This window comes from Hyposmocoma kahamanoa, unplaced genomic scaffold, assembly GCF_003589595.1.
Source record: "Hyposmocoma kahamanoa isolate Upper Pololo Valley unplaced genomic scaffold, ASM358959v1 160, whole genome shotgun sequence".
Classification (NCBI taxonomy): Eukaryota; Metazoa; Arthropoda; class Insecta; order Lepidoptera; family Cosmopterigidae; genus Hyposmocoma; species Hyposmocoma kahamanoa.
The window spans coordinates 6,607,845-6,619,612 of record NW_020653575.1 but is presented as its reverse complement, the minus strand read 5'-3'; the positions used below and the strand labels follow the sequence as shown (position 1 = coordinate 6,619,612).

At 37.0% G+C, this 11,768-nt stretch overlaps 1 protein-coding gene across 1 annotated transcript in view; it reads left to right on the top strand.

The window, feature by feature from the left end:
- Positions 1 to 11,517, top strand: part of LOC113225470 (serine protease 3-like) — a 19,032-nt gene extending 7,515 nt beyond the window's left edge. The window contains exons 4-7 of the mRNA XM_026457788.1: positions 2,712 to 2,835; positions 4,826 to 4,974; positions 10,668 to 10,776; positions 11,275 to 11,517. Of these exons, the coding sequence (XP_026313573.1) occupies positions 2,712 to 2,835; positions 4,826 to 4,974; positions 10,668 to 10,776; positions 11,275 to 11,411 (519 nt within the window). The 3' untranslated portion in view covers positions 11,412 to 11,517. The remainder of the gene's footprint in view (positions 1 to 2,711; positions 2,836 to 4,825; positions 4,975 to 10,667; positions 10,777 to 11,274) is intronic.
- The last annotated feature ends 251 nt before the right edge of the window (positions 11,518 to 11,768 follow it).

The following is an 11,768-nucleotide window of genomic DNA, read 5'->3' as shown; positions in this document are numbered from 1 at the left end:
CTATGGAAGTAACTAAAGTAAACTAGTCTAGCAGTACAAAATTTTAAAATTAATCTGCTTGTTAATTTAGTGACACCACTCCCTGTACCACAGAACAATAAATACAGTAGAAGCGCTTAGTTTGCGTGGTACGTATGCCAACACTATGCGAAGTTCCACATACTTGAGCTCAGTCAACCATTTCAGCTTTGTACGTTATGGTCGTGTCAATTATCTCGCGCAAAACCTCGAAAATCGTAGAAAAATGCCTTATTTATATTTTGATACCTTGGAGTGGAAAAATGATAGTTGCACTTGTAATATTAGCTATGGTGGTGTTTCATATCATCGTTAAGTCTTATTTAATTTAATTTTAGATTATCAAGTTACAAGAAATGAAAGTAAACTGTATACCGCTGCAATATGGTCGCTTCTTTTTTGGAGAATTAAGTAAACAACTCGAGTTCGTGTATGTTCAGCTATTTACCGCTAAATGACAGCACATTGATGGAAATTTCAGTATAAAATCAAAATGTAATTTGACCTTTCAACGATATGCCGAATTTGTTTTGCAAGGCTGCAAACTTGCTGATTGGCGCGAGAGCTTGTATTGAAATCGGAGCAAGCGAAGGAAGCTAAGATAAAAATAGATTCCATAGCGTAGCGAGGTTTTCAACTCACGAGACGCAAAACAACTTTGCTGCCGAGCGAAACAAACAACTTTTCACCTAATCTATAGCTACGAATAAAAAAACCGACCTCAAAAGTACGTGGAATTACGTCTATTTGCTAAGTTTTATTGAAATATCCCCTAGTTCGCCACTATACAGGACTTGACACTGGAGATAATAAGAATAGGTTTTCACTACGACACTACTCAAAGTATATCGAGAGAAAAACGCCTTGAATTGGAGAAATAGCAAAATCAACTAAATAATTGCTAAAAGTAATTGCTCCTAAATTAAAGTTAGGCGCTATTTATAAAAATGAATCTTCATGCGTGAACAGCCACCCTTTGAGGTGGATGATTTTCTTCAAAATGAAATGGGACCACTATGGAAATACCCCCTTTCCAACAAAAAAAGAATCATGTAAATCGGTTCACAAATACCGGAGTTCTCGAGTAACGTACATACATAAAAAAGAACATACAGTCGAATTGAGAACCTCCTCCTTTTTTGAAGTCGGTTAAAAACAGTTTTTCCCGCTTCTTCTCCGGAATTCGCTTTTAAAAAACGATATTTTCTAGAATTGGTTGTTCAGAGTGTTTAGGTAGTGGATAAAAAAAAGAACATACAGTCGAATTGAGAACCTCCTCCTTTTTTGAAGTCGGTTAAAATGGTAGATGAAAGAAAACAGTTTCACACATAAGTTTTTTCAAACAAAATAATTTTATGTTCGGGTGCCATTGACTTACAAAAGTCAATGTCGGGTGCCTTCTAAATTTACACCTCATCAATTTTTATTCTTCCTTGCACTTTTATTTTATGTGATTAAGTGACTATTGAAATTATTTTAGTTCTTTCGTTTAATAAACAGGATTAGTTGTCATTGTCATGTAAATGTCAACGAAAATAAGAATAAAATATATCAACGGATTTATATTACACAAATAAGTGATGTACGACTAATTGCGTAGATTAACGTACCATTTTCGTTTTTTTCATCGAAAGAAAAAGGTGCACCACAGTTCATCGTCAAGTTCGAATTTCAAAAACCTTTTCCAAGCTAGTGTGCAAAAAGCGCTTTTGCGCGCAGATTTCTAATGAGAAAGAAAGCTATTCCGAGCTCACTAGCTCGGAATAGCTTTCACCTCACGAGGTGAAAATTATTTGAACAGTCCAGAATTTATTATTTCTTTTTAAATTAGAAACTACAAGATTTCATAGTGTTTTAAATTATGAAGGTGCGAGTTTTGGCGACAGCGGTCTGATAGTAATCAAGTCTACTTCCATTGTTTTTTTTTCTTATAAAAAAACTACTTTAGTAATTGTAAAATCCTACGGTAGAAATAGGTAAGGTGGCACTACTTCCCTGGATAAACTCTTTCACATGGAGCTCTACTGCTACTGGGTAAAATAAAATTACACTTCAAAACGTCGTTTTTTAAGCTACTGCTCATTCACTGTGCTGACTTACCCGTGAAGAACGAGCAAGAAACTCTAGGTGTTACACTTTTCAAATAAACTTAAATGCTATGGAATATATAATAATACACTTTGAATCAAATTTGTGTGGAGTCTATAGCCATGTCGTCTTTCCATCCATAAATTTTTATCTAACACGTATAGTCTTCAAATTTCTAATAAGACTTGCTATAGACAAACACCAACGTTTTGTACCTGCCAAGGTCGTTTTTAAATCAATGATATATGGTTTGGTATAGAAATGGCTATCAATAGTTTTCGGTAAAATATATAAATCAAGTTGGTAGAGTAGTATTACATCAGCAAGATTTTTCGGCGTTTTCATTTGATTGTTATCACGCATATTTATTTTATTTGCAAAAAAAATCCGTAGTTTTGTAGGTACCTAAATAATGTATGTTCATATTTTGATTAAGCCATTAAGCCCATTTTTAACCTGCTTTCACTATAATTTAGACTAACACATAAAACAACAATTCCTGCATCGATGGGCATTTCTGCAACTACTGTAGTGCGCGTTACAAATCTCTGCACAAAGAAAAGCCTCCATAAAGGATTGAAAATTTTTCTTGTCAATAACCGTATAACACGGACTTTGCAGCCCTGGTGCAACCCTGCCGCCTGCAGCAGTCAGCTTCTCGTGTGGAGGAGTACGTCGGCACTAGACTCACCGTCAGCGGTTACGGTCTTACCGATGATGCCGTCAACGGTAAGGCCCTAGTCATGTAGCTTTACATGAGCGAGATTACTACCACATATCAAATCGAATCGACAACTGAATTATAGTAAGGTCCTGAATCTACCCCCTAGTTCGTCTTCATCGGCGATTGGTAGTTTGGTAAGATCGGTTAGATGCCTACTGTCAATTTGTTAGTATACTCAGTGGTTGATCTGACTAATCAAAATTGTCTTCATCCTGTAGTGCCTCTCCAAGTAGTAAAAATTGGTCACTAATTCTGCATACTGCCGTAGACTCGCGCGAGGTGTACTAATTTGCCTGAGCTCACAACTCCTATCCGTTCCTTAATGTTATCAAGCAACGCCTTTCTGTGAATGAGGCCTGGCTCTCGCTGACGGGACGGTTCGGCAGAGGATCCTTCGGCTACATGCAAGTGCAAACTGATGGCAATTATGCCACGGTATCCCTAAACACACGCGGCATCCTTAAGCATGTCGAATCATCAACATACAAAGCTAAGCTAAGAAAATCTTAAGTAGTGACATGCTACACTGTGGACACACCCTGGACACTCTATACAACGGTCGAAAATTATTTACCTACTACTACTACATATAGCAAGGCGCTATCTGCACATGCGCAAATGTGTGCGTGAAGTGGCAGGGTTACCCATCACTTGCTCGTACTATTACGTTAATTATTACATTAGTTATTACGTTAGTTAGTATTAGGCAAGAAAGCGAGAATTCTAACGCGATACTGTTATCTATAATTCTATTATAGAATCCTAATATTTACACATGTTCATTACGTATTTATATCATTATTTTACTAACTAGAATAATATTGAAGATTTATTTAAAAATTATATTAAAAGCACTTAAAATGTTATATTTTGGACATATACCTTTAAATAAAGTAACCAAAGCATTTGAAATTGCGTGTCCAACTAATTAGGTATATTCACTACGTAATATTTATCAGCAACACATATGGAAAATTCGAGAACCCTTGTCTAGCTCACGAGGCTATGACGTCTTATTATATTGATATATAAATCTGTATTATATATTACTCTGCACTAAAGAAAACAATAACTGAATGAGTCTCAGACATAAATTTTTACTTACTTCGTTTCATCTTTCAAAAATCGGAAGGAACTCCTCTCTTTATCCCGTTTGGATGATTATAAACAAAAGTATACAAAACAATTCACGACATGAATGAAAACTATATTCAAATATCAAAGCCTTGTTCAGTCAACGTGACCGTCAATGTGCGGGGCGTGGTGCGATATTTAAAGCTAGGGAGGGGAGGAGAGTGTCCGTTCTCGTTACTTATTTGTTCTCTGCTATGGATACGTGCCGGGGTGAAGGGCGGCAGAAGGGCGACATATCTTACATAGCTTAGCGGAATCGTTGGGTAAGTTTAGTAGTGAAACGGTATGAATAGATTCCCCGGCTATGTACGCTAAGCTTAGTAAGTCGCGGTGTGACCTGCGCTTTAGGCAAGCCGAAGAATTCTGTCGCGACATCGTGCTCGTGCTTTTCCTCGCCCCGCATATTCACGTAGTCGCACTCGGCGGTCCAAAGTACTCTGAAGGTTGCCGAAGCATCCCCAAGGCTGCCGAAGCATTCCAGCCGGCTCGTTGCGTCGTGGCGTCGTTTTTGCACATACGACATTTAAATTTCGTCTACAAGCCATAGCTTTACGGTATATTACCTTTCGTCAACTAGAAATCAGTCAGTGGGAGTCGAGCCCTAGTGTCCTTCTTCCGGCAATATTTTCCACCTAAAGGAACTTACGGCAATCTGTTATCTGTGATGTCTAATGACATAATCTAGATGAGAAATTTTTCTGCGTGTCATGATCAGTAGATGGTAGGGTAGTAATTCAGTCAATCCGGCTGATCCCCAACAATTGAACAAAACAACAACAAACAAATTGAGATACGTTATAACTGCTTCTTCTATGGATTTTAGTTGCAAGACTGTTATATAAGCCCTGTCACACTCAATAGGTGGTACGTCAGTAGAACACTTGCGGTGGGTGTTCCTGCGTGGTATCTCGCTAGCAGAATGCCGCACGTGGTACCCAACTAGCCAGGCGATCGTCGAGTCCACCGTTTGCGCCGAGTATTACAATCATACCTCGCAGTCTGCTTGCCAGGTACGCAATAGCTTATTATCTCGTGTTGAAAGTTTGGAAATCTTTTCTGTGATATCAAGCGCTGGAACCATTGACTTACAAATAAATGGACGACGGGTCTAATACAAAAACCACGAAAAAAATGTCCCAAGTCAACCTATTCGAAATTTAAATTGTAATGTCATCGCAGTATCGCGCTGTCAGTAGAACAAATGAAAACTGTCGCGCTCTGTATACGATTTTAGCGCCTTACAAGGGCGGACACTTTTTAGCGCGGACCCGACGTCCATATAATTGTAAGTCAATGGCTGGAACAAACAAGTCGTGCGCCTGGTGGTAAGCAAGATGCCTACATAACATTTGCAATGCCACTCTTTAATCGCAAAGATCTCAGAGGCACTGCCACTACGCCCGTCACCGCCCAAATCCTTCAATACCGGAACGCATTAACGCTCTCATTACTGTTTTGTAGCAGACATGAGTACAGCAGCAGTACTTCTCTGGAAGAACTCTTTCTCAAGAAACGCTGCTGCTACTAAATTGAAAATTAAGTTGAAAATTGTCCCATAAAAGAGTGTAATTCAGATTGTTTCCGTCTCTTGTCGGCTTTACGCCGTGATATAGCAACATACATATAAATGTGATCGCTCCCCCCCGCGGCTGTCACTGTGACAACACGTATTTTGGTCAGCTCTGTGTTTTAAATTGAAAATCATAATAATTAGTACGTATTGTGAGTTGTCCATGCAAAACATCAATATGTGTACCTACTATCTAAATTTTTAACCATTGGATTCTACTTGGAAACGATAAAACTAAAGGTATTTATTGCAAAAGTGTTTCATAACCTAAAAACTACGCCTGGAGTTTGACGGCAATTTTTTTTTCCATAGTACGTGTATCGTACGTCTACTCTGCCACCTGCTGGATATGCATGATAAGACTTACCGCGCTCATCCGCTAAGCCATCTGTGATTTGAACGCTGAACTTGTTAATTAATGCACCATTCTGCCTTTGCGCACCTTGGCTTGGGGAAGTATCTTTATAGCCGCTCAATAGGTGGCGCATAAATCGGATTTGCATGAGTTAATTCATAATGATTAAACGCACTCCGCCTCCTTCGCCTGCTGTGCAAATTCCGGCAAACAAATCAGCTACTTCCGGTGATAGTTCCAATATCACTCACCGTCGTAATAAAAAAGATAAAGAAAGCTACAGCATGCCTGAACATTCAGGACAATTCATGGAAGAAATGAAGAAAATGTTTGAGGATTTAAAAGTCCAACAGGATTCGAAGTTCGCCTCTTTAAAGGCATTAGTCACCGAAATAAGCACACAAAATGCAGGGATACAAAAATCTATCGATTTCCTTTCGAATAGATACGACGAGGTTATACAAAAAGTGGAAGTACTTCAAAATAATTACGATAAATCTCAAGATTATATTAGATTACTAGAAAACAAAATTGAATTTCTCGAAAAAAAGGAGTGCTCTACTTCCATCGAAATTAGAAATGTGCCAAAATTACCGAAAGAAAATAAGGACGCATTATGCAGGATCGTGAAACACACCAGTGAGTTGATTAAGTGTAAGGTCGACAACTCAGCAATTCGACATATTTTTCGAGTAAAAGCTAAAAACCCATCCTCAACTCCATCTCCGATCGTGGTAGAATTTACAACTTCATTTACAAAGGATATAATGATAAGATCAGCTCGAGAATACAATAAGAATCACTCTACAAACAAACTAAACACCTCCCAATTGAAAATCGAAGGATCACCTAGACCGATCTACATAACCGAGCGTCTTACATATAAAACAAATCGTCTGTACCACCTTGCTCGTGAACTGGCTAAGGAACAAGGTTTCGCGTACTGCTGGACTACCAATGGACTAGTCTATATACGAAGAAAGGACGGAGCTACTCCAATATGTATTAAAACTGATAATGATCTCGTAACCCTGAGACAGTCAATTTGACTAAACTCAGTACTAATAGGAAACATAGTTCTCTTTTCATCTCATACTACTCTTTTATGTTTAAAATTTATTTTTAAATTTTCATTTTATGCTTACGTAAATAATTTACACATATTGTTAATCTACCACACACAGTTACTAACACGAACTCACACTCAGACACACACACAAATACACACACAGACACATATACAATCACACACATCACCTTTTACATTTAACATTACTTTTAACCATTCTGTATCTCGCATATTGAAGTTTACTGCGAATACTCATTCAATTACTCAGCTCTACTCAAATCATGTTATACCACCCACTACTACTCTTCTCCTTGCTTATAAAATATTACATATAACATCAAAGTTGATAACCTAGTAGAATATATAGACTCTATGTCTATCTGTGACTCGGCTGTATGTTGTGTGGACGATTCTTATACATTGTTTGCAAATAGTAATAAAAGCTTAAAAATACTAAATCAGAATATTCGCAGCATTAACAAGAACATGGCAGGTCTCTTTACAATTTTGCATAGGAGTGGCCTTGATTGGGACATTATTGTCCTAACTGAATGTTGGTTAAATCACGCACCAAATATTCCTATCCTTAATGGTTATACCCACTATATGACGACCCATAATTATACACAAAATGAAGGAGTTGTCTTATATATTAGTAATTATCTAAGTGTAGTGATTGAAGAACCTCACTTTCTGGACGCAAATTGTTTAACGATTAAGGTTAATAATAACACACTAATAATCTGTGTTTATAGACCACCTGCTCAGAATGACCTTTCAAATTTTTTTCAATCACTGAACAACACTCTCACGGCATCATCTAATTTTCATAATATCATACTATGCGGCGATATTAACATCGACATTTCTACTGATAATCATGACAGACATTCAGCTTACTACTTAGATCTCTTAGCGTATCACGGTCTCCTACCTGCACATATTATACCCACTCACAGTAGTACCTGTTTAGACCATTTCATGATTAAATCTAATTTATCTGCAAAGGTTTTAGTAGCCGATTCAACATTAACCGATCACTACACGGTAATGTTTAGACTTGCTCTTGATTGTGGTAATAAAAGTACTCTCTATACCCTTACTCGTACTAATTTTGCAAACCTTAGCTTAGACCTAAATAAAATAAACTTTGACATAATATATAAACAAACTGACCCAAATGTAGCCATGACAATTTTCATTAGTTTAATTCAGCAGGCTATGGAGGCAAACACAATTACTATTCATACATCTAAACGTAAACGTATCATCAAGCCCTGGGTAACTCCAGGGCTATTGCGGTGTATGAGAAATAGAGATAAGTTGCACAAAAAATGTAACCTGTCGCCTAATAATGAAGTGCTAAGAGTAACTTATACTCGATACCGTAATTTCTGCAATTTCATTTTAAGGAAAGTTAAACAGGACTACGAAAGAACAGAAATTAAAAACGCAGAGTCAAATAAAAGAAAATTATGGCAGGTAATTAATAAGGTTACAAACAGGACTAAACCTAAAATCTCAGCTAAAGAATTAATTACTCCAAACAATTCAGTCAACGATATAAATTTTTATTTTGCAAATGTTGGGAAGTTTTTGGCAGAAAAAATTTCAGTCAGTTACAGTTCACAGGAGTTTCAAACTATAAATCCTAATACTACTTCCATGGTACTTCTCCCCACAGATATGGAAGAGATTGAGTTTCTTATTCTGTCATTGAAACGGGATTGTGCTGTGGGTTGGGATAATATCTCCTCTAGTATATTAAAAGATAATATTAATATATTTGTTCCACCACTTACATTTATATTTAACTTATGTATAGCTGAAGGTGTCTTTCCCTTAGCGCTTAAAAAATCCGTGATACACCCCATATACAAATCTGGGCATAAGAGCAGCGTAAACAATTACCGTCCCATATCTGTACTTCCCGCACTATCCAAGATTATGGAGCGAATAATGAATAAAAGGTTAGTAAATTATCTAGAACATAATAATTTGCTTTCATCCTGTCAATATGGTTTTCGCTGCAGCAAATCGACCACTGATGCAGTGAATGATTTTACTAATTATGTTGTTGACAAATTAGATGCGAAACATAAAGTACTTGCTATCTTTTTGGACCTATCAAAGGCGTTTGATACGGTATCAATACCCCTACTTCTTAATAAAATGGAACAACTTGGGATTAGAGATATTCAACTGAAACTTTTCCAAGATTACCTTAGTAACCGCACTCAGTGTATAAAAATTGACAATACTCTCAGTGATGATCTCCCTGTCAGCTACGGTGTGCCTCAAGGCAGTATAATTGGGCCTACCCTTTTTCTAATTTACCTGAATGGCCTCTGCGAGCTTTCACTACAAAATGGCAGAATTCTTGCATACGCCGATGATACCGCACTCTTGTTTCACGGAGAATCTTGGTCTGATGTGTACAGTTATGCCCAGCATGGCTTTAATAAGGTTTGCAAATGGCTACAATATAACATTTTAACACTAAACGCTGATAAGTCACGGTACATCACTTTTAAAATAAAAAACACAAAACTATCCCCATCTGACGAATCTCATATTATAGTAGCACATTATTGTTCTCTTTCATCTCCTTGTAATTGCCCAACACTTCAGGAAACTAATCAGTATAAATATTTAGGTGTAATGATTGATTCCAAATTAAGCTTCCAGCCTCATATTGATTTGTTAGCCAGTAGAGTCAGAAAGTTAATATATGTCTTTAAAGCATTGCGTAATATCACCAATCCCACTCTTTTAAAATCCATCTATATTTCTCTATGCCAATCTATTATTACATACTGCATTTCGACATGGGGCGGTGCATGTAAACATAACATGATAAAATTAGAACGATCTCAAAGAGCTATCCTTAAAGTCTGTAACTCTCTACCTTTTAGGTTTCCATCCCGTGAGTTGTATCAACGGTGTCATGTCCTAACTGTGCGACAACTATTTGTACAGAATACCATTTTGAAACAACATATTATTCTCCCATTTAACGCATCACTTTTGGAACACAGGCGTAAACATATCTTCCCAAATAAAGCTGTATCAACTAGTTATGCTCAAAGATTTTTCAACTTTCTCGGACCTTTCTTGTATAATAAAATCAATAATAAATTATCAGTATATCCTCTAAACAAATACGAGTGCAAAAAGAAAATAACCGACTATCTTCAAAAACTAAATTACGATGATACCGAAGCTCTCCTCTCCATCATCTCATAAAACTCAAGAAAAAGAAAAAAAAAAAAAAAAAAGTAATGTACCACATCCACACCCGCACGTACGCACACACACACACACACACTCACCTCATCCCCACATACACACACACACATCCCCACACACCACACCCACCCACACAACCAGACACACACTCTCGAACAAACATACCCACACACAAATTTTGTTAAATATAATATTTAAATTTCATTCTTATGCCTCTCCGTTATGTACCTGATATGTTACTCGACACCCGGGGTGGGTCCCTGGAGACCTATTATACAGGTCTGACCTAGTTTAGGCTCCAGTCTCCCACAAATGTGATTTTTCTTTAAGTGCCTTATAGTTAATAGACATAAACTTTGTAACTTTGTGGAGAAATAAATAAAATGATTTAAATGATTTAAATGATTTAAATGATTTTAAAATGATTTAAATTTAAATGATCTATAAAATCTTGTACCAGGGTGACAGTGGTGGGCCACTATCTCTGGTAGACCTGGACGGGAAACCTACTATGGTCGGTGTCGTCAGCTTCGGGTCTTCAGCTGGTTGCAACAGTCCCTGGCCCTCAGGTAGGTACAACCAGGACTTGACGTATCAAGGAGGCTAAATAATCTGTATACTCGAGGCCCGATGACTTAAGATGCTAATAGGTATACAGCTCCATATACGTATGTTATACGAGCAAAAATTAATTTCTAGATATATCTCTAAATGTTTTATATAGCATGAATTAGAAAATAAAATTGTGTAGGTAAACATTGCTAAATGTAATTTTGTAAACCCGACTTATTTTCACTTTGACAGGAAAAATATACGAAAAGTCTTAGACTATTTTTCCATCGTCTAAGCAAAAAGTAAATAATTTAAAAAAAATAATGTAATAGAAAAATATTTATATTACATTTTTTTTTTTCAAAATGAAAATTTTTTCATGACTCAGCACTGGTTATTATGTTGTAAATGCTACTTCGATCATACAAATGCTATAATTTTAATTTTTTTTAAATCGAGTGACAGTAAGTTCGTAAGTAGAAAGAATTGTTTTACTTAATATATCGTTGTTTTAGCATACGTTCGACCAGAGTTCTACCACGATTGGTTTACTGAGATAACTGGCATCAACTTCGACTGGAGACGTGAAGACTTCACGACCAGTGAACCAACACCTGTAACCATCAGGAGCGAAGACACAATGGGCATATAAGCCTATTGTTGTTTATGTAAAATTTACTGAAGAATAGTTGAAAAGACGCCAAATAAGATTTCAGATTCTACACAACGTAGAATCAACGTTAATAAATATAGTTGTCAACAAGTTATCTTATTTTTTAGACCTTTGATCCACAAAGTAGTTGAAGCTGCAGAGCCTTGACCACCGCCGTAAAGCTACCTTCTTAGCGGTACTGTACAGGATATACCACGGAGTTTGTGATGGAATTGCATATCACCTTTCCATCCGCCCCTACGTTACGAATATTCCATTGATTCTCACGAGGCGTTTCGCTTCTACATTTTTGTGGCGAACGGCGATGGAGAGGAATTCCCTGCCTGCAAACTTATT